The sequence below is a fragment of the Camelina sativa genome, chromosome 4, assembly GCF_030686135.1.
Source record: "Camelina sativa cultivar CO46 ecotype springtype chromosome 4, ASM3068613v1".
In the NCBI taxonomy this organism is placed as follows: domain Eukaryota; kingdom Viridiplantae; phylum Streptophyta; class Magnoliopsida; order Brassicales; family Brassicaceae; genus Camelina; species Camelina sativa.
Genome location: NC_141883.1, coordinates 30,352,955 through 30,379,532, shown reverse-complemented (window position 1 = coordinate 30,379,532; position 26,578 = coordinate 30,352,955). Strand labels below are relative to the sequence as shown.

Below are 26,578 nucleotides of genomic sequence, written 5' to 3'. Positions count from 1 at the left end.
CGGAGGACTTTTAATTATGTGTGAAAGCATCAAAACAAAATTTCCAAAATTCGTCGTTTCTCTAAAGTAACAAAGTGTACCACGAAAGCGTTTTCATCAAAGATGTGGAATCAAAAGCCGTGTTTCAGGTTTGAGATAGATAACTTCTCGGAAAAGGAAGCTCTCATAACGTCTCAGGTGTTCGTGAGTGGCGGATGCAAATGGTAAATTAATCGATATGAATTAATCGGAAACTTTCATTAGATTTTGTTATTAAATTTATTATCTCTGTATTCCATAATATCACATGTTCTAAAAAACTGATGAATTCGATTGTACGTAGCACTCATGAAAACTGATTTAATCATTGTTTTATATTGTTTCAGGTTTCTATCTCAACCTTCATCCGAAGGGAGATAGAGTTTTTAAATTTCATGATAAATTGTCTTTGTACCTGAACGTCGCAAGCAAATCCTAAATCATTGAGAAGTGGATGGAAAAGGACTGCTAATTTTTACTTCGTTCTGCTCCAATCCAACAAAGAGCTCTACAGATCTGAAGCATATACTCATGTTTTTTGAAGAGGCAGCTACGTACATAAGCATATGACTTAATGACTGATGAAGAAGTTAAGCTAGGTTTTAATAATCACAGTTGGAGCAGTTGGAGGACAAGAAAGCACCGAGTTTTGCGCTGAGACTCCATCCTGGGGTTGGCGATATTCCTTGGCTCGTAGCAAGCTTCAGGAAAAAGGATATTTGGAGAACGACAGACTCATCATTGAAATCTTTATTAACAATGTTGACGCTTTTGATGGAGAAGGAGGGGGATGTATCATTAGAGAAGGATGAGACTGTGGATAATAACGGTTTTCAGGTTTTTGCTTCTCAGGTAATTAAGTTTTCTGAGTAGCCTTAACATATTTTTCCTTTGTAGGTTACTCCAGTGACAAAGATATTCACGGAGCACCCCGACATCGCAGAAGATTTAAACTTGAAAAACCAAGTTGTGAAGACAGTATACATGAATGTCCTTATCAACCTCATTGAGACACTTAACAAGCCATCACAGAATCACTCAGAGACTGAGCTAAGCAATGCTCACAGCGAGTTGAGTGAGCTGGAGGAAGTAGGTTTCAAGATAGACTGGTTGAAGTTAAAGCTTGATGCGGTTTCCTTGAAGGGCAAGAAAGAAATTGCTGATGGGGTCCAGCAATTCAAGGAGCCAAAGGTTGAGGAGGTTTCCTTGGAGAGGAAGAAACCAGATGATGATGACGAGTCTCGGGTCCAACAACTAGAGGAACGCCTCAAGAATCTTGAGCTCATGGAATTGATGAACTTCAAGTTGGACTGTATGAACTCAAAGCTTGAGGAAATTTCCTTGGAGAAGAAGAAAGCAGATGCTGATTGGTCTCGGGTCCAACAACTAGAGGAAAGCGTCAAGAGTCTTGTGATTATGGTGTTCTCAAAGTTGAACTGGACAAAGAGAAGGCCAAATCTTCTGATGATGGATTTTTGTTGATTGACGAGGTTGCTTGACGTAGACGTTAAGTTTGTAGAGAATTTCTCTAGTAGACAATACCCGCCTTTCCTTTGCTTCGGTTTTATTGCTTTCTGAATTCTAAGAGTCTAGAGTTTTAATGGTTTCATTTCTTTTTCTTTTTTTCTGCGCTACTTTTGGAAATTTTCATTCGATCATATTTTAGGTCCATGTGTTCTGATCCAATCCCAAAATTAATGAGCAAATCATATTCTCCTTGACCTCACCATGTTTACACGTTTGAGATCTGCAAATGGTATAAGGAGAAGAACATGTTTGTCTCTTTTAATTCTTGTTAAATTATAAAACTATCACCATCAACTCAAGATCTTCCTCCTCTGTTTTTGGCCTGTTAACAATATTTCCCATTTTATTTGTTTACAGTGTTGTGCAAGAATTCTCCTAAATAAAGTATTTGTCTTTGTTAGTGCCCTTAGGTAATAGGACTAATAGAATTAATATGTGTGGCTCTTAAGTTCATTCTTGATACATATGAGTATGAATCTAAAAATTATTGGGAACTTAATGGTAACACTTGTTCAAAGTTCACCCACAAGAAACTGGACAAAAGGAGTAAAAATATCATAGAACCTTTTTCGTATTAATATAAAATTTCTTATATTAGTAGCTTTACTTTTTAATTAAAAATTTTAAAGAGAGATATTGACGTCAGAATATATTACGAAGAGAGGAATGATTATCTATTTATTTATTTTTAGGAATTATTATTTTCGGTGTATTAAGTTTGGTTTTGGATAGATTGTATTTAATTTATTTACTTATCAGTTTCCCTTTCTTTTTTTTTTTCCTTTATTTATATATATATATATATATTTTTTTTTTTGTCAAATATCAGTTTTCCTTTTTACACTAGGGTTTTGAGAAGGTTTTTATTTTTCTATAGAAAGAGGACTTCTATTCGTGAATTTAAAAAATAAAGTTTCTGAGAAATTCGTCTTTGCTCGAAGTTAAAAAAAAAAAAAAACAACGAAAGCGTTTAAGGCAGCTATGGAGAATCAAAAGCCCTGTTTCAGGTTTGAGATAGATAACTTCTCGGAGAAGAAAGATGCGATAGCGTCTCATACATTCGTGAGTGGCGGATGCGAATGGTAAGCTTCTCTCTGTATTCATTAATAACGTGTTCTCGAAAACTTGATGAATTCGATTGTAAGTAGCAGCACTAGGTTTTAATTAAAAAAAAGGTTTAATTAATCTTTGTTTTATATTCTTCTTTCAGGTTTCTCTACGTTTATCCAAAGGGAAATAGTCTCTGTTAGGATTACTTGCGCCTATACAATACAAACTCTAAATCATTGGGAAATGAATGGAAAGGGAGTGCTTACTGTTACTTCTCTTTGCTGAATCAATCTGATAAAGAAATCTACAGATCACGGAGTAATGCTTTATACCCTTCCATGCTTTTTTCTTTTTTTTCTTTTTGGTGAATTATATTGTTATTCCTGTTCGGAACTTGTACAAACGGGTCTAGTATAGATTCCTAAGCATTATATAGGGGGGTATCAAGAGTCTAGTTGATGTATGAATTAAGATCTGTTAGTATATTTCAAACAGGAAATCTTCATGTAGCTTTTATGGTTGTTTATTCTTTACAATTGTAGTCATATCTTATTATGAGTCATTCCGACAACTTCCGGAGAAAAAGAGGCACTTGGTTTTAGTAGACTTGTTTTGGATCTGACTCTTGTTAATTGTTTGTTCAGGCCTTGTTGAACTTGAAATTTGATAGGACTAAACCTTTTCTTTGGTCTTTTCATAGCTGATCTTGCACTCTATCCGTTTGGCGCTAAGGATCCATCCTGCGTTTTCGCAACGGCCTTGCCTCTAAGCAAGTTACGGGAAAAAGGGTTGTTGGAGGAGGACAGACTCATCATTGAAGTCTACATCAAAGTTGTGAAAGCTGTATCAAAGAAGAAGGAGACTGTGGATATTACCGGTTCTCAAGATTATGCTTCTCAGGCAAGTTTTAAATTGGTCCGTCTCTGTTTCTGTTTTTGATCAGTAAATCACTTGCCTAGCTTTCTAGGGTCTTGCTTTTTTTGTGTATAGATACAGATTCGTTTTGTGAGTAACGAAAATACGTTTCCCTTTTGCAGGTTGAATTAGTGAGAAAGATATTCGCATAGCACCCAGAAATTGCAGAAGAATTCAAACCAAAAAAACAAGTGCTAAATGCGCTGAGGAATGCTTGCAGCAAGGTTAGCGAGCTAGTAGCGGAAGTAAAGGTGCATGACTGGTTGAAGTCAAAGCTTAGTGAGTTTTCTTCGGAGAGTAAGAAAGCAGATAATGATCTTGGTGAAGTTCCCTTGGTGACTAAGAAAGATGCTGATGATGGATCTCGGGTCCAACACCTCGAGGAACGCATCAAGAATCTTGAGCTGTTGGAATCCCGCTACAAGAATGAATGTTTCAAATTGAAGCTCAAGGAAATTTCCTTGGAGAAGAAGATGAATTCATGTGATGCTAATGTTTCTCTGGTCCAGAAACTCGAGGAACGAGTCAAGAATCTTGAGCTGATGGAAAATGGTTCGAGGCTGGACACTTTGAAGTCAAAGCTTGAGGAAATTACCTTAAAGAGGAATAATTCATATGATGCTGATGGATCTAAGGTCCAACTACTAGAGAATAGGGTGTGGAATCTTGAGATGATGGAGAATAATTCGAGGATGGACAGTTTGAACTCAAAGCTTGAGGAAATTTCCGAAGAGAGGAAGAACTCGTATGATGCTGATGGATCTAAGGTCCAACAACTAGAGTACAGGGTGAAGAATCTTGAGCTGATGGAAAATGGCTTGAGACTGGACCGTTTGAAGTAAAGCTTGAGGAAGTTTCCTTGGAGAAGAAGAAATCAGAGGCTGATGGGTCTAAGGTCCAACAACAACTAGAAGATAGGGTGAAGAATCTTGAGCTGATGGAAAATGGCTTGAGGCTGGACAGCTTGAAGTCTAAGCTTGAGGAAGTTTCCTTGGAGAAGAAGAAATCAGAGGCTGATGGGTCTAAGGTCCAACAACAACTAGAGGATAGGGTGAAGAATCTTGAGCTGATGGTTTCAGATCTCAAGGTTGAACTGGACAATGAGAAGGCTAAATCCTCTGCCGATGGTTTTTTGTTGGTCCACTAAGGTTGCTTGATGTAGAGATCAAGTTTTATTAGTTTTGCAATCGTTTCTATTTAATTTAATTTTATTTTGGTTTTATCTTTTATTTCTAATAGTATAGATTTCGGCTTAAATGGAAAGACTTGGTTATGAATTATGATGATGGTTCTTTCTCTCTGTTTTTACATGCAAGAATTATGATAATGGTTCTTTCTCTGTTTTACATGCGTCACACTTTTCGACATTTTCATTTAAGTTTATATGTTGTTTCATGTTGAATCAATAGGACTTGGCCTTGTTAAATATCACCAAAGTGGTAGAAAAGAAAAAAAAATTGGAGAATAACAAAATGATCATGTAAATTACTCACAGATATATTATGATATAATTTATTAAGTTATCAACAATTTGGTACTTACCACTGCTAACAAAATAATGAAGAAACAAAAAATAAAGAGTTCAAATATGCAACGATAATTTGCTCTCGTTGAAGAAATCCTAAAGAAATATGCTATCAGTTTCACGTTTGAGATAGATAACTTTTCGGAGAAGAAGGATGTCATATCTTCTCCTATATTCATAAGCGGCGGATGCGATTGGTAAAAACTACAAGAATCAGATATTCACTAGCTAGATCAACAACAAAAATATTCATTAAGGTATCTAACTAGTTTGATCTGGAGCAGTAAAGATGGGGTTTAATCTTTGTATTTTTTTCTTTTTCTTTTTTTTTTAGGTTTGTTAGAGTTCACCCGAAGAGATACCTTAATAAAGATCACGTGTCTGTGTATCTTCACGTTGCAAACCCTGAATCATTACAACCTGGTTGGAAAAGGAGAGCTAAACATTCATTCATTATGTTGAATCAATCCGGCGAAGAGCTCAAAAGAACATCTGGTATTTAAAACTTATCTTCAACTATATTTATGTATATTGTTGCTGGAAAATAATAAGTTGATATATATTTGTTTGTTTATTAATGTATTTTAGAAGCATGCGACTTGTTCTGTAATGAGGTCCCTGCTTGGGGTTATCCCAAAGTATTGCCTGTTAGCAAGCTTAAAGAAGAAGAGTTTTTGGAGAATGATAAACTGATCATTAAAGTGGAGCTACAAGTAGTTGAAGTTGTTCATAAAGGAAACGCAAGTGGGACAGAGATGTTAGATATCAATGGTTTCCAGGTTCCTTATACTCAAGTAAGGACTAAGGAGTTTCCAATATATATATATATATATATATCTTGGATGATTGGCGCTCATGTATACAACATGCTTAACTTAATTACATTTTTGTCGTTGGTATAGGTTAGCTCAGTGAGTTGGATGTTTGCAGAGCACCCAGACATGGCAGTAGATTTCAAACCCAAGAGCCAATTGGTGAGAACGGCATACATGAATGTCCTCCTAGGCCTCATGGAGAGACTAAGCAAGCCTCCACAGAGTCTCTCGGTGGCTGAGCTAATAAACGCTTATAGTGATTTGACCAAGCTAACAGAAGCCGGATTTAAGCTGGATTGGTTAAAGACAAAGCTTGATAAGCTTTCTTTGAAAAGAGAGAAAGCAGACGCTGATGGGTCTCATGTCCAACAAGTTGAGGAGCGTGTCAAGAATCCTGAGCTGATGGAATTGAAGTTTAAGCTGGACTATTTGCAGACAAAGCTTGAGGAGGTTTCCTTGGAGAGGAGAAAAGCAGAAGATGCTGACAGGTCTCGGGTTCAACAACTTGAGGAACGTGTTAAGAATTTTGAGCTGATGGGAATAGACTCTAAGCTGGACTGTTTGAAGTCAAATCTTCAGGAGCTTTCCTCAGAGAGAAAGGAATCATATTATGCTAATAAGTCTCGGGTCATACAAACCGAGGAACGTGTCAAGAATCTTGAGCTTATGGAATTAGATGTTAAGCTGGAAGGTTTGAATACAAAGCTTGAGGAGGTTACCTTGGAAAGGAAAAAAACAGATGATGCTAATGGGTCAGTAGTCAAACAACTTGCGGAACGTGTCAAGAATCTTGAGATGATGCAATTAGACTTCAAACAGGACTTGAAGTCAAAGCTTGATGAGCTTTCATTGGAAAGGAAAAAATCAGATGATGCTAATGAGTCAGTAGTCACACAACTCGACGAACGCATCAAGAATCTTGAGCTGATGGGATTGAACTATAAAGTGGACTTGAAGTCAAAGCTTGATCATGTTTATTTGGCGAGAAAGAAATCAGATGACGCTTATAGGTCTCGGGTCCAACAACTTGAGGAATGCTTCAAGAACCTTGAGCTGATGGTGTTGGATCTCAAAAGTGAACTGGACAAGGAAAAGGCCAAATTTTGTGATGATGATTTTTTGTTAGTCAACGAGTTTGCTTGATCAGACTACTATCGTTTCCTTTGTTTCGTTTTACTTTTGCTTTAAGAGTTCTAGTTAATTCATTCTCTCTTTAGTCAAAGACCTAGTTATGTTTGATGGTTTCATTCTCTGTTTTATCTCTCTTGCCAGTTTTGGCTGATCTCTCACTTTTTGACGTTTAATTTTTGGTTCGATCATGTTTTGGGTTTAAGTGTTCTGATCCGATTCCAACCAACATACCAATTCTTGAGATAATCTTTCAAAGAAAGAAGTTCCCGTACCATACCAACTCATCCGTCTAGATTCAACATGTAACTAGTTCTTTACACACGTGTATTATTTTTCCTTAAGCTGCTATTCTCTTTTCGGTTTGTTATGGTTTAATTATCCCAAGGGAGTAATTGCTTATGATCACTTGTCTCCGAATTTTGTTTAGTTAGGTCAATCAGGATTTCAGATTAGTTTGTTGCGAATATATCTATGAGTGATATATTTTGTGTTTTTGCATTTTTTTGTTTTGTATCCATAATGAAGGATATGTGAGTTACAAACATAACTTTCCACCATGAATTACGTTGAAGTTTTTTTGTATTATTAATTACTTAATTAAAATCGTAAAAAATTTAAGTGTATCAATGGCAATATGTACATCAGATTTTTTTATATCCAAATAAGATATTGTCAATATTACAAAATTATCTATCATCCAATAAAATAGAAGAATATTTAACGATTTTGTAATGGCATGGACTGCAAATATAGTTAGATTAAAGTTTTTTTTTTAATTACCTTTTTAGTAGCTAGATAATAAGGATTATCTTTGTTTATCTTATTAAGGTCTCCATTTGTCACACTAATCAGATTTATATTCATATGTGTTTAGATATCTTCGCCTTACGATTCAAGGATCAAACAAATATATCTCAAAAGCGTTTCCTCCTCCCTCGAAGAAATACCAAAACCCTAAAAATCAACAGATGGGGACGCAGTTCCGCAAGGCTTTAACTTTGACGGTAACCAATTTCTCCCAAAAGAGCTCTCCAATAAACTCTCCTCCGTTCCCAAGCGGTGGTTGCGATTGGTAAAGAGATTTCTCAATTTCATTCTCTGTATTCACCAATAATGTTTTTCGTAAAAACTCGCTAATTAAGCACTTCAGTTTAATCTTGAATCTTTTTGTTCTTTTCTTATATAGGATTATAAAAGTTTATCCCAAGGGCAGTGGTGATGATAATTACTTGTCTCTGTTCCTGTCCCCTGATGATCCTAAATCACTTGGAATTAACTGGAAAAGGAAAGCTAATTTTTACTTTGTTTTGCTGAATCAATCAGGCAGAGAACTCCATAAAACACCTGGTAGTTTAACTTATCTTCTCTCTTTGTGTCTGTTTTTAAGACAATATACATCATATCAAGCTGATTGGAGATGAAGAAGCCTTAAAATTTACCCTTTTGTTTTTTTTTTTGTATTTTAAACAGAAATAGGTGATCAATGGTTTTGCGCTGACTCACTAAGCTGGGATTTTCCACAGACGTTGCCTCGAAGAAAGCTTGCGGACAAAATCTTTTTGGACAATGACAGATTCAAGATTGAAATCTATATTAAAGTTGTTGAAGTTATTGAAGGATATCATATGTTTCCAGCTTCATTCACTAATAAGCTCTTACAAAGCTGCTTAGCGTATCCAGATAAGTCTGAGAAGGACACTGTTGATGTCAATGGTTTTCAGGTTCTTTCTTCTCAGGTGAGTTGCGTTTTTGATCTTTCTGATTAATCAAAACCACACAAGATTCAAACTTTAAGTTTTGGCAGGTTACTTCAGTGAGGCAAGTTTTCGATGAGCATCCAGATATAGCAGTAGATATCAGATCAAAGAACCAAGTAGTAAAGACAGAATACATGAATGTCCTTCTTAGGGTCATTGAGACAATAGGAAAGCCGCCACAGAGTATCTCAGAGACTGAGCTTACCAATGTTCATAGCGAATTGACCGAGCTGACGGAAGTAGGTTTCAAGGTGGAGTGGTTGAAGACAAAACTTGAGGAGCTTTCCGTGGAGTGGAAGAAAGCTAATGCTGATGGGTGTAGGATTCAACATCTTGAGGAACACGTCAAGAATCTTGAGCTAATTGTGTTAGATCTCAAAGCTGAACTGGACATGGAGAAGGCCAAATCTACTAGTGATGCTGCTACAGTTTTGTTACTGCAGGATACATTGTCTGATCTCAAAATTGAACTGGTTAAGGAGAAGGCAAAAACTGCTACTGCTACTGATAAATTTTTTCTGTTGAAGGAGACTTATTCTGATCTCAAAGTTGAACTGGACAAGGAGAAAGCCAAATCTAGTAGTACTGCTGCTAAAGTTTTGTCATTGGAAGAGACTTTGTCTGATCTTAAAGTTGAATTTGATCAGAAGAGAGGGACTCCTGGTACTAATGTTTTGTCGTGGGAAGATGATGATGATGATTTATTTTCAAATACTAACTGTCTAGGAATTCAGCGGAAGACAAATGTTTATAAAAGAATAAACTGAAAGATATTACTATGTTCTTTGATATAGTTACATTCTATGTTTTGCTTTTCATAGAAAATAAATAAAATTTAGTATAAACATACATTACTCTGTTTAGACATTGATTGGGGTTTTGCCACATTCTGCATTGGCCTCTTGACATATTTGGACTTATTTGTTATTTTTATAAAAAACATATAAACTTTAAAAAGTATTCAAAAATCTGATATTATTGAAGTGATTTAAATAAATACTTAAAAATATTCACTGTTATTGGGAAAAAAAACCATAGAACTTCTAATAAATTTTAGAGATTTAAAAATTCTAAATCTCATGATTTTAAATGGGATTTAGATACCTTTTACAATTAAATCATAATAACTTATTTAAAATCATATTAAAAAATCATTAAAAATTAGATTATTGAAAATTTTAGGTTGAATACACCCTTTTAGATTTTGTTTAATTCCCTTTTCAAAATAGGAAATTGGAATTACAAAAGTGTTTTTTTCTTTGGCTTCTGATATATATAAAAACGTGATTGACGTATGAATGTCCGTCCTATATCAAGAATCAAACAAGTCTCTACTCTCTATTCCCTCACAGCTGGATCGGAAGAACCAAACCTTAAAAATAAGAAAGCTCTTTGAGATGAATAAGACAGAGTTGCAGAAGACTTTTACATGGGAGATAGACAACTTCTCCGTAAGGAAATTTCCAATAGAGTCTACTGTGTTCTCAAACGGAGGCTGCGAATGGTAAAACCAAGAAGAACTAACTCATTAGCTTTCTTAAACCCAATTGTCTACATTCTACAACTAATTAAACTTGTACGTATCCCTAAGTAGGGTTTAATCAGGGTTTTTTTCTTTCTCTCAGGTATGTTCTAGTTCGTCCCAAGGGTGATGGCTTTGAAGATTACTTGTCTTTGTATTTGTGCGTTGCGAACCCTAAATCATTGCAACCTGGATGGAAAAGGCGAGCCAGTTTGAACTTCATTATGTTGAATCAATCAGGCAAAGAGGTCCATAGAACATCAGGTAAGATAACTTATTTTCCAAGTCTGAATTGTTAAGAAGCAGGACCTATATAAATATAGCTCAATGATATAGAGGAAAAAACAAAACTTAAGAATTAATTTATCTTTCGATTGTTTTACAGAACGATGTGGCTTTTTTGACTCTGAGATACTTGGCTGGGGTTTTCGAGCAGCATTACCTCTTAACAAGTTACAGGATAAAGAGTTGTTGGAGAACAACACACTAATCATTGAAGTATACACTAGAGTTAGTGAAGTTGTTCATCAAGGAGATGAAACTAGGAAGGAGATGGTCGATTTCAGAGGTTTCAATGTTCTTTCTTCTCAAGTAAGTTAAGAATCCCCCAGGTATTTTAGTAGATGCAGCCTAAGTTTGGATTTGGTTGACATAAATTACATATTTTTGTTGTTGTTGTTGGCAGGTTACTTCAGTGAGCCAGATTTTCGCAAAGTACCCAAACTTTGCGGTAGATATCAAACCAAAAGCCAAAGCGGTGAGGACAGCATACATGAAGAATCTCCTCGGCCTAATCAAGACAGTAAACCAGCCTCCCGACAGCTTCACAGAGACTGAACTAGTTAAGGCTTACAGCAAGTTAATTGATCTAATGGGAGTGGGCTTTAAGGTAGACTGGTTGAAGTCAAATCTTGATGAGGTTTCCTCGGAGAGGAAGAAAAAACTTGATGCTGATGCGGCTCGGGTCCAAGAACTCGAGGAAAAGGTTAAGAATCTGGAGTCGATGATGTCGAATATTGAACTTGAACTTGACAAGGAGAAAGCCAAGTCTCATACTGAACCTAATTTTCTCTCGTTGAACAACGATTTTATGTTTCCTTTACGACAACTAAGAGTAATCTGATTCGACGGAAAAGATCGGATTAAGAAAAGAGAAAACAGGCTGGAAGACAATATTATTGTTCATCGCTTCCTTCTTCACATTCTCCTTTTTAAGTTGTTCTTCAGAATATATTTAAGTTCATTTGTTAATGTGTTTTCCTAAGCCTTGCGTCAGAAGTCTTTGAGTATGTTTTTTTCTTAAATCTCAATCTCAAGAATCCGAATAATAAAAGAAAAATGTTATAATTATGATAAAACAGAGAACCGAGCTGCAGCTGCAGAATACCCTGTATGTTTATATGAATGAAGTAAATATAGGAGAACAAGATCTCAGCTCAACAGAAGTAACAAGAGCATTGTATTTTGTAGAAACCACTTTAAAAATGCTAATTTTGCAACGCCTTTGTTGCATAGTGCTAAAAAGTGCTAAACTACTCATCACACAGATATGAAAAACACATTACAAATTACTGATATATGTAAAGACCAAAGCACAAAACGACACTGTTTTGTCAAAAGGCCCCAAGACGATGAAGCCCAACACCAAAGCAGAAGCTTGCAAACAAGAGTCCAAGCCCAGGTCTGTGCAACGGCTATATACACCTGCAACACAGGACAAGAACAGAACGTCAGCACAGCAACTTGGAGCATGTACGGAAGTGACGACAAAGAACAGGTTCACACCACTCGAACCATGCGACAATGATCAAGTCATGTCACAATCAATATGCCAGCTAGTTTTTTCATAGATAGTTCTAGACATTAGGTTAAACTCTTGTAATCTCTATAAAAGGGAAGTCTCAATGTAATGCCAAACTTAAGGATTGAATAACAAAAGAAACAATCTTTCATATATATCTTATTTCTTTCAATATAAACATTTAAGCTCTAATTAGTAATCATAAATATCTTTGGAATTTGGCATTACTATGTTGGTCGTTTCATTACGAAACCAAAACAGAGTTTCCTTGCAACAAAAGGTGTCATATGGAAAAAAGCATGTTCAGTTATTAAGTTTTAATTTCCCGGTCCCTTTGTTTCTCTAAACGTTGTGAATTTGTGTATTTTTTTATTCTCCTCTGTAGCAAAACAGAGAACTTCCTCTGTTTCTCAACCAAGCCCTAAAAAAAGGGTTTTTGACTTGTACAGGAAGATACCAACATGGGATTTTTCAAAGGCAAAAATTGCAGCCCTACGTAGTCTGGCATTAAAATTTTTTATCATATACTATTAATTTATTTAATAAACAAATATAATTAATTAAATTGCTACAGAACTCTAGTTACATTATTGAAGAGGGATGTAATTAGATTTGGTCAATTATTGCTTAAATTTTGATATTTTTTTTTCAATTTAATTTTCAGGTTTTATTAATTAAGTTTGGTTTTGTTCTCGTTTCTTCTATAAATAGAGGAGAAGGGTTCATGTCACGTGTTAAGATATCAAAAACAAAATTTTGCGAGAGAGTTAGTCTTAAAGTGATAAGTAACCTCGTTTGTGAAGAGATATGGAGAATTATGAGAAGACAAGTTTCAGGTTTGAAATAGATAGCTTCTCAGAGAAGAAAGCTGCAATATCGTCTCCTATATTCTTAAGCGGCGGATGCGAATGGTAAAAACGATAAAAAATCACTTCTTTTAGTTTACTAGATTCAACAATAACTTCGTATATTTCTTTATCAGGTTCGTTACAGTTCACCCAAAGGGATGCCCTATTGAAGACTACTTGTCTGTGTATCTCCACGTTGCAAATCATGAATCATTACGAACTGGATGGAAAATAAGAGCTAATTATTCATTCACTGTGCTGAATCAATCGCTCAGAGAGCTCAAAAGAACAACTGGTTATTAACTTATCTTCTTTTTCTTTCTTTTTTTGTTTGTGTGCACAAGATTAACTTATATCTTCAACCACCAAAGAAGAAAGGTTGAGAAATCTATATCTGTTTTTGTCTTACAGAAGCATGCGACTTGTTCTGTGCTGTGGTCCCAGGCTGGGGTTATCCCAAAGTACTGCATGTTAACAAGCTTCAAGAAGAAGGATTTTTTGAGAAGAAGAATCCAAGCTTTTCCTTGAGTCAGTTCTCAGGCTGGGGTCAGGACAAATTGATCATTCAAGTCGAAATAAAAGTAGTTGAAGTTGTTTATGAAGAAGAGTTAACTGGGAAGGAGATGTTAGATTTTAATGGTTTTCCGATTCTTTATACTCAGGTATGTATGTTTATGAGCTTGCGGAATCTTGTTGTTAAATATGATTTTGATTTATATGTTACTTTTCTTGTTGGCAGTTGGCATCAGTGAGCAAGATTTTCGTAAATCACATGGACTTTGCAGAATATTTCAGACCAAAGGACAAAGTAGTGAAGACAGCGTACATGAATCTTCTTCTGAGCGTCATCGAGACACTGTGCAAGCCTCCACTGAGCTTCTCTGAGACTGAGCTAAGTAACGCTCGTGATAAGTTGAGCGAGTTAACTGAAGCAGGTTTCAAGCTGGATTGGTTAGAGGCAAAGCTGGACGAGGTTTCCTTGGAGAGGAAGAATGCAACTGCTAATAGTTATCGTGTGGAAGAACTTGAGGCACGCATCAAGAATCTGGAGCTGACTTTGTCGGATCTAAAGTTTGAACTGAACAAGGAGAAAAAGACCAAAGTTACTAAAATTTTGTCATTTGACGACATTGTTGGAAGTCGTAATTATCAAATTTAATCCACAAAAATATCTCTGGGATTTGGCATTGCCTTTGTTCGTTGTCTCAACATTTGTTTAGTCATCATCACTTTTCCTTCAAACATGCATATGTATCATCTTCTTCAAGCGGTCACATCTGAGATGTTTGTTCAAGATGGACATCCGATCCATTCACAACAATAGTCTTTCACTACATGGTTTAAACTTTTAAACTACATTATATTTATGTTTTGATTTGTAAATATACACAATCTCTTTTTTTTACAGCTAAACATAAATTTATATAATCGTGAGGGTTGGTCATGTCTTTTATCTACTGCGCTACGTCTTCTCTAACTTTATGTATCTGATTCTAAGAACTATAGGATCGACAATATATTTTACTTACGCTAACAAATTATACTAGCTCATGTACATCATTTATAACTAAAAACCAATTTGTAAAAAGGTAGATTGACATATATATACTTTTACATATTACGACGCTAAGTCTCTTTTAATTTTAAAACTAATATGGAAATAAATCTTGCCTCTATCAAGAAAAGTTCGCAACGTTTTACATAATAAGAGACAAACCCAAACCCAACAGAAAATAGGTATACACTAGCTAGACCTTATCTCATAAATGATATAAACTTATCCCAAATAATACATGTAATTATCCTAATATAAAAATATACTGAATTACGTACAAAAGTTTCACTAATTAATTCTCCCTATTTTATCCAACATTTTTATTATGTGAAATATTGTACGTTTAGGCCCATAATTACCGGTGTATATAAATAGGGTTTTCGCTGAGTACAGCTCACAGAATTCTTGTTACAAAATTTCACTGCAAGAATTTTGTCTTTTGCTTGACAAACGAAGCCTAATTAAGAAAGCGTTTTCATAAGATATGGGGAATGAGATGAGTGTCTCAGGTATTCCATAGTTTCTCCTGACTTCTTTTGTTTGCTTTTTATTCTCTGAGAGCACGTACCAAACAAGTTACAAGTTTATGAGAATTATGTTTGTGAATTTGTTCCTCAAAGAAAATCCAAGAGACTAAAAATTAAAGCGTTTAAACAGATTTGGGTGAACAGTTATAAACGAGTTACACGTTTATGATAGATAACTTCTCCCATAGGAAAGCTTCGATTAGGTCTCCTACGTTCTTAAGCGGTCAATGCGAATGGTAAGCGAGTAGAATCAATGTTTAGGTTATACAGAAATTTCTATTTGATCATTTAGCACTGAAAAGGGTCCCCTACTCTTTGCTTTTTTTTTTTTTTTTTAATCTTCTCAGGTATGTTGAAGTTTATCCCAGATATAGCAAATATGATAATCGCTTGTGGCTGTATTTGGCCGTTGAGAATCCTTATTCATCAAGCATATATTCTGGATGGAAAAGGAGAGCTAATTTTCGCTTCATTATTTTAAACCAATTCGGAAAAGTTGTCTACAAAACAATTGGTAATAAATTAAATGATCATATCTTCCATATGTAGTTAGGATATTTATGAGAGAAGTAACATCATATCTCTTTTTTTTTTTTTGGTTGGACATCATATATCTCATTTATGAAGACGATAAGGTAAATGTATATTTTGTTTTTGTCTTACAGACACATCAACCTTGTTCAGCGGTCATAAGCCAGCCCAGGGTGTTGGCATAATCTCTCTTAGCACGCTTAAAGGAATGGGATGTCTGGAAAACGACAAACTGATTGTTAAAGTAGAAGTAAAAGTAGTTGAAGTAGCATATTTAACTGGGCGGGAGATGTCTGAAGTCGAAACGTTCGAGGTTCCACTAACTCAGGTATGCTAATTAAGAAGTTTCACGATTTCTTGTTGTTTAAGTATATATAATATATATACCTTTCCCGTTGGCAGGTTCAAACAGTGAGCAAGATTTTCGAAAAGCACCCGGACATTGCAGTAGATTTCAAACCAAAAAGCCAAGCGTTGAAGACAGCATACATGATTGTCCTCCTCGGCCTTATCCAGAAACTGCGCAAGCCTCCACAGGGCCTTTCTAAGACTGAGCTAGAAGACGCTCAAAACGAGTTGAGCGAGCTAACGGAAGCGGGATTCAAGCTAGATTGGTTAAAGACAAAGCTTGAGGAGGTTTCCTTGAAGAGGAAAAATGCATTTGATGGTGGTTGTCAGGTTGAAGAAGTGGAGGAACGCATCAAGAATCTGGAGCTGACTTTGTCGAATCTCAAAGTTGAACTGGAAAGTGAGAAGGCTAAATCTGCTGTTGATAATGCTAAACTTTTGTCGCTTGACGACATTCTTTGATGTGAAAATCAAGTTTTTCCCTTATATTGGCCATGAATGGGATGCTAATTTTTAAATCAGTTTTTGTTGGATTTAGTCTTTAGATTTTAGTTTATGGAAAGTCTAAAAAAATGTTTTTTGGTTTTTGAGAAAAATTAACTTAAAAATCAAAAACTAGATTTCTTAAATTATAGGATGACTAAAAGTCTAGAATCGTGAATGGAAGACTTCAACAAAATAGTTTACCTAAATTTTAGGAAAACCAAAATTTTAAAATCTTGATTGGTATGAAAATGAGTTTTTGAAAAATAAAAACCAAAATACATTCAAGGCCATTATTTTTTGGTTAGTAAACACTCATAAGTTAGTCATTAATTTGTTATATTTATGGGGCGCCTTATTTCATTAGTCTTTTCTCTATGATTAAGTTTCGTTAATTCTTTCTCCTTTAGAAAAATCGGAGAACTCTATTTCACTTTGTTGGATATTATCTCTGGTTTTTAATAAAACTTGTAAGAAAGACAAATCATCATCTAATTATTGACCGACTTCCAGGATTATCTTTAGAATAAATCTTTATGTTCATTATGAGAGAAGGCAATATAATAAGTAGCAAAGGAAAACAAAAAAAAAACTTATTAATTTAGAAAAATCTTTTAGAAAAATCTAAGATTTTTAATGTAAGAAATTGTGTTTCTCTTCTATTTATTTCTTTTCAATTCATTTCCCTTTGTTTAACCCATTCATGGTAATATATATGTGTGTGTAAATGTAAATGTCATTCATATTAATGATATGTTGTTACTTGTCACCTTTTATGGAGGGTATCCAACATACATAATAGGTGTGATATTTTATAATTAATTTTATTTAGGTCTATAAAATACTCATTTATAATGATAAAGAAATAAAAAGCTAGTATCTATAAACACAAGTTTTCTTTGACGTATATAAACTCAAAGTCTCTTGAAAAAAACAAATCTTTGTAGTCCCTACAATATTTCATCTTTAGATTGAAAAACAAAGCCTAAAGAAAGCGGTTTGATAAGATATGGGGAATCAAATGCAGAAGATCTCAGGTATGTTGCTGAGATTTTGTTAGTTTTTTTTCTTTATGTCTAATTTTCTGAAAGCAACAAAGCCTGTTCTAAACAGATGCGAGGAATCAAAAGCAGACGAGTTTCACGTTTGAGATAGATAACTTCTCGGAGAAGAAAGCTGAGATATCGTCTCCTTTATTCGGATGCGGCGGATGCGAATGGTAAAACAAAAATTATTTGGAAACATATATATCCAACATATTAGATGTAGAGTTAAACGAAGGTTTCTTTTATTTTCTCAGGTATGTTACCGTTCATCCCATGGGAGACCATTGCTGTGATCACTTGGCTGTGTACATGAATGTTGCCAGAACTAAATCATTTGGAACTGAATGGAAAAGGAGAGTTAGTTATCGCTTTGTTTTGTTGAATCAGTCGGGCAAAGAGCTCCAGACATTTGGAACACCTAGTAATGTTCCTATCTATCGTGTTTGAATCTGTATAGAACAATAATTATAAATCATATAATCATAATGAATAACAAAAGTCTATGTCTTACAGAAGCAGGCAGCTTGTTCTGTGATGAGGCCCGAGGCTGGGGTTATCCCAAAGTATTACCTCTTAGCAAGCTTAAAGAAGAAGATTTTTTAGAGAATGACAAACTGACCATTAAAGTGGAGCTACAAGTAGTTGAAAATGTTCATGTAGAAGAGGTAACTAGGAAGGGGATGTTAGATCTCAATGGTTTCGAAGTTCATTATACTCAGGTATATGTTAAGGAAACATTTTTGTATTTTTTCTAAGAATAATTTGAAACATTTTTGATATCTACCATGCAACTTTCTCGTTGGTTTTAACAAAAAAAAAAAAAAAAAAAAAAAAAAAAAAAAAAAAAAAACTTTCTCGTTGGCAGGGTGTTTTAGTGAGCAAGATTTTCGCAAAGCACCCGGACATTGCAGTAGATGTCAAACAGACGAACCAAGTAGTGAGGACAGCATACATGGATGTCCTCCTCAGCCTCATCGAGACACTGCGTAAGCCTCCACAGAGCTTTTCGAATGATGACGTAAAAAAGGCTTTGCGCAATTTGAAAGAGCTAACGGAAGCAGGCTTCAGGCTAGATTGGTTAAAGGAAAAGCTCAAGGAAGTGGCCTGGAAGAGGAAGAATGCAACTGATGATGGTTCTCGGGTCAAAGAAATGGAAGAACACATCAACAGTCTGGAGCTGACTTTGTGGAATCTCAAAGTTGAACTGAACAAGGAGAAGGCTAAATCTGCTGCTCCTGCTAAACTCTTGCCGTTTGACGACATTGTTTGATGTCAAAATAAAAGTTTTTTTTTTAAGTTCGTATAGTATATTCATGGTTCCAAAATGTTTTGATTTAAGGCGACTGTTATGTTCTAAATTAATAATGAGAGATTTGGATTTGTTATTTAAACTATTTAAGATTTGGTTTGTTCACTAAACTTCGTCTCTTTTCTCCTCCCTCTATAAAAGAAAACAGAGGAAATCCTCTGTTCTTGCAATTGCAAAATCCTCTTAAAAAAAACAGAAAGTATTCAGATGTTTTTATTAAGACTCCTGATTCCAAAAATGGAGGAAGAGAAAGATTAGATAATATACAAAGGTCGATGCCATCATTGAATTTGAAACCCTAAACGTAAGAAGAGAGTGTGTTACTGTTGTAATGCATGCAAGCATATATGTCTTTGACCCAAAGACGTAGATAGCCCCGTTTTTTTGTTTCCTTAAAATTACTGGACTAAAAATGGACTAATAAAAAAAGGCCCAATTAAGCCCATAACTCGTTACTGAATTTACAAGTCTTGAAGAACCAATCCAGTCGGTGTGCTTTTCCCCCGGTTTTGGTTTTTCCGATCATCTCCGACTTAATGCTCCGCCGTATCTTCGAAGTTTCACTTACTTAGAGATTTTTATTCTCCTCCGCCGTCGGCTTCGAAAGGAGGATTTTTTTTTTTTATTATTGGCCGGAGAAAGCCAATTCTGAGCTTCGCCAATGGCTAGCAGAGCATTGAACCGGCGTCTATGGAACTTATGTAAGCTCTAATTACTCTTTAACTTGTTGGAAATTTCAAGCCTTTTTAGTATAATCCTCCAATAGAGTGTGTTTGTAGGTAGAAACACTGAGATATCACTGGTGAATGAGAATATTGAATTGATGAGACTTAGCTCTGTTCTCGCTTTATTACTTTTTTCAGTTTTTGTGGACAAAAGCAATCTCTCTATGGTTTCTCTAATAAGAGTTTAGATTGAGAATTGACTATGTTTGAGATGAAAGTTTTGAAATTTTAGTAAGGATTCTTGACAAGTTTCCAGCCTTTGTTCAGTTGTAGAAGGTTCACCGTTCAAGAAGAGACGTGGATTATATCAAGGAGTTGTTTACAATGTTATCAAACGATTTCAGTCGCATCTATCAGAATCAGGCAAGGTAGAGAAGGAGTTAGAAGAACAGGGACAGGGAGAAGAGAAGAGAACACCTAGTAGAGCTTCTTCGAAGTCTGGATTAGAGGATATAAGACGGTTTGAACCAGGAGTCGACAGTGATGGCTCTGGTGATGAAGATACAGGTGATGGGAAGTGGAAACTGGACCTAGCTTGGCTCACAAAAGCACTTGAGCCAGCTATGCAATTGCGTAGATGGGCTCTTCCAACAGGTCTTTATTATATGGTTGCATTCACTGTGCTTATTTAAAAAACCATAATGCCCGAGGCAATGTTTGATGTGTGTTTTTCTCATCTCTAGGAGAGAAGTCACCGCCTGGTACTCGATCTCTGTCTGAGATCATTGCTAGTATTCAGAGGAGTAAGCTCGGGATTGAAGGTTGGACTCTTGGTGATCTTACAATTGGTCTCTATCTTATATATCTTAGACAAGCATCCTTGTCTCCATTTGAGGACGTCAAGGGTGTAGAAGTTGTTTCAGAGTCTACAGTAAGAACATTTAATTCTGACCATTGTCATGTAGATGATAACTTCCCTTTTTACCAAATTCTAAGTAGCTTTATTGTTTTTCAGGTTTATGATCTCATATACAATGCCGAGTTAGCTAAAGGTTGTTACAGAGATAGTGTGACTGGTCTTGCTAAGAACACAATGCTTCGCGAGAATAACATTCTTAAATTTGTGAAAGATTCAAGTGTTATGAGGCCTGGTTATTACATAGGAGTTGATCATCGAAGGAAGCTCGTTGTTTTTGGAATACGTGGGACACATACAATTTATGATCTTATCACTGACATTGTCTCTTCAAGCGATGAAGAGGTCACTTTTGAAGGCTACTCAACACATTTTGGAACCGCTGAGTCTGCACGATGGTTCCTTAACCACGAACTGCAAACTATAAGAAGATGCTTAGAGAAATATGAGGTGATGATATAATCATTGTTGTTTCTCGTTTCTTTTGTTTGTGAGATATGAGAAGGATGGATTTATATTGCAATGAACGATCCATAGGGATACAAGCTAAGGCTTGTTGGCCATTCTCTCGGTGGTGCTATAGCTTCGCTAATGGCGATAATGCTCAGGAAAATGCCAAGGGAAGAATTGGGATTTGATGCTGAAATTATTTCAGCCGTTGGGTATGCAACACCTCCTTGTGTTTCCAAAGACCTTGCAGAGAACTGCTCTGAGTTTGTAACAACTATTGTAATGCAGGTCAGAACAAAAAGAAACTCTCTTTTCTTGATCAAACTTTGCTGAGGCTACTCTCTTCTTGAAACTCACAGCATTTCCACCAATTACAGGATGATATTATACCTAGACTAAGTACAGCTTCTCTAGCGAGATTGAGGAATGAGATCCTTCAGACAGATTGGTAAACAAATACTTCTCTTGTTGAAACTTTATTACCCTTCTACATTTTGTTTGTTTACTGCTGTGTATTTGTAAATCCAGGACGAGTGTTATCGAGAAGGAAGAATGGAAGAGCGTACTAGATTTGGTTACAAACGCTAAACAAGTTGTCACCTCTGTGCAAGACGTAGCTCGAAAAGTTTCTGATTATGCCAACTTCGGAAACAAGAAAGAACTTCCTGGTAACTACTACTTGAACACGCGCTTTTGTGTAATTCTGTGTATCACAAGAATTCTTCATGATGTACTTAACGCTCCATAATCTCATCTTTCTTAATTCGTACCAGAAATCCCATCATCCAAGAACAACCAGTCTGAATCTTTGATCTCCGAAACTACCACTAAAGATATTGTTAAAGTGCCAGAGGAGTTATATGTACCGGGGGCGGTTTACTATCTAATGAGGAACCTAAGAGGAAACCCGAAAAGCGCAGGAGGAAAACAAGTAGAGTACTTTAGTCTATGGAAGAGAGATCCAGGACAACATTTTCAGAGGATACTTCTTTCAGGTAATTTCATTACAGACCATAAATGTGATAGCCATTACTACGCTCTGCGAGATGTGCTGAAAGGATTTCCCAGTTTCATCGACGAAAGCATCTTCAAGAAGAGATGCAAATGAAATGGAATCTCATCTCTCGGTAGAACGTAATGTTTTTAGTTTGTCTGCAAACATTTTAAGAATAAATGATCCAGTGTATCACAGCATGAAGAGATTTTTGTTTCTTAGAAACTTTGAAGGATTAATGGCAAGCTGGCTGTGATTGGTTCTACTTTTTTTATATGTAAGAATAGGTCATTAATGGTTGGTTTGTGTTTACCAAACTGTTATGCATCATACATGATTACATTCATACCCATGAGACAATTGTATAGTTTAAAGCCGATTTGGTTGCTTTATTTTTTTGTTTAACTGTTGTATAATATATTTCATAAAAAAAGTCCTCGCATGATTCTATTTGTATTTGTATTTGTGACACAATCCAAGAAAGAAAGAAAAAAAAAATTGAGTCATACCATTACTTTCAACTTCTGAATCTCATCGGTATCATTTTGATTCTTTGCAAGCCCCCATTTCAACCCCTCTGACACGACTTGCAAAATTGAAGTTTCACTCATGTCATGCTAGCTCAGAGGGGCTGATGTTGAGATACATACACTCCAAAATATAGGTCTCTTATCTGTTCATTGTAAACCTCAAGGACACTAACTGACTCAAGGACACTAACCGATATACTTAGGTGGTGGTTTTATAAACGTAGTCAAAGCTCTTAAGCTAAGGAATGGTGACCAGATCAGTTTTGATGTAGAAGGTCTTCTACCTCCTCAATATACATATAATATGATATGATGAACATATTATGCACACAATTTCTCAAAGGATTTAAGTACAAATACTTTGAGAAATGTGTTACCATCGGATTAGAAAATAATTAAGTCATTAATTAGAGCCTACTTGCCATAAATTGTGAAGTGAATAACACAAATCTTATTTCATCATTCATATATATATTCTCTCGATCGAATCCTACATACCATAAAGGATGAAGCTGTACCTAAATTTTAGTAACCTTTTGAATTGGATACAATTAGATATTCGGAACTTTCTAACTCTTAGAAACTAACACTGAAATTTATTTTCACCATTAATGAAATATTTTCTAAAAATATTATTTCATCACCTACAAAAAAAACAAATCTTTCCAAAAATTTGTTACCCACAAAATTCAAAGTTTATCACTATTTCAATTAGTTAATGATAATTCTAAACTTTTTTCTCCCTATTAATTTCGAAATCGTAACAATATAAATTTGCATCCATATTTTTGGAAATTCAAATATATACGTTATAAATGGTTGTGCATATTGCTAAGAATTTAGCATATTCTACAGATCTACAGCTGACTCACTAAGCCTATCTATATATAACTAGATGCAAGGGTTAAGTTAACACTCGTCGACTCCTTAAAACCATTTTAAAATGTATACACTTCTTTGATCATATTGGCTGCAAATGCTTTCACAGGCATTGCAATGATCAGACCTGCAAATGCTTTCACAAGCCTTGCAATGATCAAACACTCATAAGCTATAAACATTATAAAACCTTTTCCTATTAACCCCGTTGCTAGACGTTGCTACACGATTCTCTCTACACGATTCTCTATTCACTCCACTGGGTTAATTTCTCGGACCTCACTATTCACTCCACTGATCCCAAACAAGTACGACTTACTCATTCGTATTTTTATATATTATAAAAGTCCTTGAAAAAAAAAATGGCTCAAATTAGTGTTCATAATTAAGCGAAGCAAAGAAAGAAATTAAATATTTTTTATTTAGTCACTGATTGGTGGCTACTTAAATGTAGTAGTTATAGGCACTTAAAGATTAGGTTTATAGCAATGCATAGACCCCCACAAGAAAAGAAAGTGATCCATTATTTTAGAAAGCATGGAGACAAGAAGTGCCTATGTATTGCTATAACCACTTAAAAGTAGGTTTCCATTTACTATTTATGGTAGTTTTCAATTTGTCTTTCCCTTAGCCGCCGCTTCTTGTCTCCATGTCTTTCTATTATAAATTATTATCTCTTTGTAAGCTAATAAATTACTACTAATTACTCCCAATAATTCATCATCTATATTAACATTTTTTAAATACATTATTTTGTGTTATGTTCTTTTAGTTTTTCTTAATTATTTTGTTTTATTTACAACATTAACCTCTATCAATTTTCTAAAATAATATTTCATAGAAACTCAATTAATGAACTATTTAAAACGACCTAATTTGATACGTTCATTGCCATAAATATTTTTACAACATCTATTAACCCCTACAGATTTTCCTAAAATAACATTTGTAGAAAGTCAATTAATGGATCTATTTAAACCAACCTAATTTTAAACGTTTATTGTCATACAAAGGTTGAATATATATATATATATATATATATATATATATATATATATATATATATATATATATATATATATTCTGTTTGTTCCTAAAACAACTCTATGCATTAAATGATTAATCCCATAAAAATCTCAAAATCCATTTTAATAGATGTTTGGTGACTGTAGGACCTATTCCGTTTTAATGACACAACATCATTTGAGTAACAAATTTAACCCGCAGTGTATTGCGGGTTAAATAACCAAATATTGTTATGCGGTGTATTGCGGATTAAATAAGAGTGGGATTGGTGGAATTGGTGACACTTTTAAATGTGTACCAGAAGATAAATGTATTACTAGACTATACATATACCACACGGGTTAAAACCTTGAAAACACTACAAAAATCAAATACCTATAAAAATTTATATTTTTAAAATTAATAAAATAACAAATAAATACAAAATAAATTTTAAAATTTAAAATTAAAAATATTGTCCCGCGGTGTACCAGAGATTAAATACTAGTTTGTTTGATTTTCTTAACAATTTAGTAGAAGGAAAAAAACGTATTATTTGTATATTGTTGATATCGGAACTAAGCACATGTAAACGAATATTAAGACGACGCATAGTCGTTATATTAGTAGAGTTAAGCTGATAGCGCTCTCAAGAAAACGAATTAGTGGTGGCTTTATCTTTTGATTCGACCAATTGGATAAACTCGACGTATATACAAATCGGAACATGATAGAAGTTGAACACTAAAATTATGTTTCGTATACTTAAAGATGATGTTCCATAGTATTATTAGTATATAATATATTTACTTATTTCCATTACTTCCTGACGTTCTACGTATGATCTAATGAGAAATAAAGGTTGATGTCTCCGGGACTCGCATTCCCTTATGATTTAATGAGAAACAAAATTAAACCGTTCCCTTATATTGAGGTTTAGACTTTGAAATTTTGTCCTCGTTCAAACTAAAAGTACACTCGCCCAACTATTTTCATATATGCAAATAATATTAAACTAACCCATTTATATTAAGAACGACGTAAGGTAATTTGTTATTGTAACCTTTTGACAAGGAAATAGTAATTAATTTATATAAAATAAACCAACAACATCACTTTCAGGGTACTTTCTTGTCCATCCATTAAAAAAACTCAATATTCAACTATTTACCTGATCTTATCTATCTTAAGTACGTAGATATTGGTTGTCTCCATGTATTTATAATACTTCAAAAGAAGGGAAAATTAGAAATAAAGGATATTTTTTTAAAAAAATGTCTAAATATACTTTATTTTCACAAGTTTGGTCATATAGGTTTTATAATAATCAAAAACCAATTTTGCCCTCAAATTTACATAAATTTAAATAACAAAAATATAAACTTCTAATTAAAAAAAAATTTAAAAATTCCTAACATCAAAAACTCTAATCGATAAAGAGATTTCTATTATACTCATAAACCATCAAAATAAACCTTTATTCATTTTTTACTTTACCAAATCGGAAAAAGAATCCTTTAGAGACATCGACGGCGTCGGTAACTGTCTTCCTCTTGTTGTCGCGTTGGTAACCCTTTAGAGACATCGACGACGGTGAGTTTCTTTATTCCTCCTTTTCTCATCTGGGCGAAGCTTCATTCGTCCACCTCTTGATTTGTTTCATCTTGTTCTCGCGATTCATCATTTTTTGTTTGCTCCTATAAATAGCTCACTTTCGTTTGCTTCTCATAACCATACTTTAAAATTCATCTTCATCTTGCAGTGTATTTCATAGTTGTGAAAGAGGAACGAGGATAATCGTTAAGCATTTGCCAGAATATGTGAAAGAGGATTGACTTCGAGATGTCTTTTCACAAAAAGGAGAAATCACAGACGTGCAATTGATGCGTTTAAGGTATATATACTTGTAGATTCACAGCAGCTAATTTGTTGTGTGTGTTTATGTTGGAATCACTCTATATAATTACCGTCGTAGCTTTTGCAGTGATGATGGCAGAAGTAGACAATTTGCTTATATTGGATTTCGTAATGAACAAGAAGCTCAAGCTGCTATCACATATTTTAAGAAGTCTTTCATTGATACTCTTAAAATATCTGTTGAGGTGATTGATTTTCACTTAGCAAGATACTCAGTTAAGTTTCATGATAACGGTGAGCATTTTTCTAATGCTTATGCTAAAGGAGACATTTTTCTAACACTTTTCTTGACACTGGTCGCCTTTTCATCCGTAACCTGCCTTACACTACAATGTAATGGATCTTCATCTGGTCCCAGCAAGTCAAATCATCTTGTAATTCTCCTGTCACCTACACAGATAGAAGTAGAACTTAAGATATTAAGGAACACATTCATTACGTGACACTTTAGATATTTGATCTACTGGTTATCTAATTAAAACTTACCGTTGAGCTTATATACATAACATGGGAA

General features: G+C 34.7%; 7 protein-coding genes and 2 pseudogenes across 7 annotated transcripts; all 9 read left to right on the top strand.

The window, feature by feature from the left end:
- The first annotated feature begins 102 nt into the window (after window positions 1-102).
- LOC104784366 (MATH domain and coiled-coil domain-containing protein At2g42480-like) lies at window positions 103-1,517 on the top strand (annotated as a pseudogene).
- Window positions 1,518-2,526: 1,009 nt separating this feature from the next.
- On the top strand, window positions 2,527-4,657 carry LOC109125207 (MATH domain and coiled-coil domain-containing protein At2g42480-like; annotated as a pseudogene).
- Window positions 4,658-4,766: 109 nt separating this feature from the next.
- On the top strand, window positions 4,767-6,993 carry LOC104784364 (protein RESTRICTED TEV MOVEMENT 3-like). The gene is made up of 5 exons (XM_087509587.1): window positions 4,767-4,779; window positions 5,127-5,232; window positions 5,370-5,530; window positions 5,624-5,829; window positions 5,938-6,993. The coding sequence occupies exons 1-5, from the start codon at window positions 4,767-4,769 to the stop codon at window positions 6,991-6,993; spliced, it is 1,542 nt and encodes a 513-aa protein (XP_087365713.1).
- Window positions 6,994-7,853: 860 nt separating this feature from the next.
- LOC109125109 (MATH domain and coiled-coil domain-containing protein At2g42465-like) lies at window positions 7,854-9,585 on the top strand. The gene is made up of 4 exons (XM_019244357.2): window positions 7,854-8,053; window positions 8,168-8,328; window positions 8,452-8,717; window positions 8,786-9,585. Exons 1-4 carry the CDS (start codon window positions 7,950-7,952, stop codon window positions 9,503-9,505), a joined length of 1,251 nt encoding a protein of 416 aa, XP_019099902.1. The 5' UTR covers window positions 7,854-7,949; the 3' UTR covers window positions 9,506-9,585.
- Window positions 9,586-9,901: 316 nt separating this feature from the next.
- Window positions 9,902-11,618, top strand: LOC104782757 (MATH domain and coiled-coil domain-containing protein At2g42460-like). The gene is made up of 4 exons (XM_010507772.2): window positions 9,902-10,242; window positions 10,364-10,524; window positions 10,646-10,851; window positions 10,946-11,618. Exons 1-4 carry the CDS (start codon window positions 10,037-10,039, stop codon window positions 11,381-11,383), a joined length of 1,011 nt encoding a protein of 336 aa, XP_010506074.2. The 5' UTR covers window positions 9,902-10,036; the 3' UTR covers window positions 11,384-11,618.
- A 1,250-nt stretch (window positions 11,619-12,868) lies between these two features.
- LOC104784363 (MATH domain and coiled-coil domain-containing protein At2g42470-like) lies at window positions 12,869-14,068 on the top strand. The gene is made up of 4 exons (XM_010509402.1): window positions 12,869-12,972; window positions 13,044-13,204; window positions 13,321-13,571; window positions 13,649-14,068. Exons 1-4 carry the CDS (start codon window positions 12,869-12,871, stop codon window positions 14,066-14,068), a joined length of 936 nt encoding a protein of 311 aa, XP_010507704.1.
- Window positions 14,069-15,697: 1,629 nt separating this feature from the next.
- Window positions 15,698-16,404, top strand: LOC147946348 (MATH domain and coiled-coil domain-containing protein At2g42470-like). Its single transcript, XM_087511848.1, has 2 exons — window positions 15,698-15,850; window positions 15,925-16,404. The coding sequence occupies exons 1-2, from the start codon at window positions 15,731-15,733 to the stop codon at window positions 16,330-16,332; spliced, it is 528 nt and encodes a 175-aa protein (XP_087367974.1). The 5' UTR covers window positions 15,698-15,730; the 3' UTR covers window positions 16,333-16,404.
- An 816-nt stretch (window positions 16,405-17,220) lies between these two features.
- Window positions 17,221-18,818, top strand: LOC104782756 (MATH domain and coiled-coil domain-containing protein At2g42470-like). The gene is made up of 5 exons (XM_019244247.2): window positions 17,221-17,390; window positions 17,467-17,572; window positions 17,654-17,820; window positions 17,913-18,118; window positions 18,265-18,818. Exons 1-5 carry the CDS (start codon window positions 17,363-17,365, stop codon window positions 18,667-18,669), a joined length of 912 nt encoding a protein of 303 aa, XP_019099792.2. The 5' UTR covers window positions 17,221-17,362; the 3' UTR covers window positions 18,670-18,818.
- Window positions 18,819-19,159: 341 nt separating this feature from the next.
- On the top strand, window positions 19,160-22,000 carry LOC104782755 (uncharacterized). Its single transcript, XM_010507769.3, has 8 exons — window positions 19,160-19,409; window positions 19,701-20,027; window positions 20,117-20,304; window positions 20,389-20,739; window positions 20,827-21,027; window positions 21,117-21,187; window positions 21,268-21,407; window positions 21,513-22,000. Exons 1-8 carry the CDS (start codon window positions 19,370-19,372, stop codon window positions 21,845-21,847), a joined length of 1,653 nt encoding a protein of 550 aa, XP_010506071.1. The 5' UTR covers window positions 19,160-19,369; the 3' UTR covers window positions 21,848-22,000.
- Window positions 22,001-26,578: the final 4,578 nt, after the last annotated feature.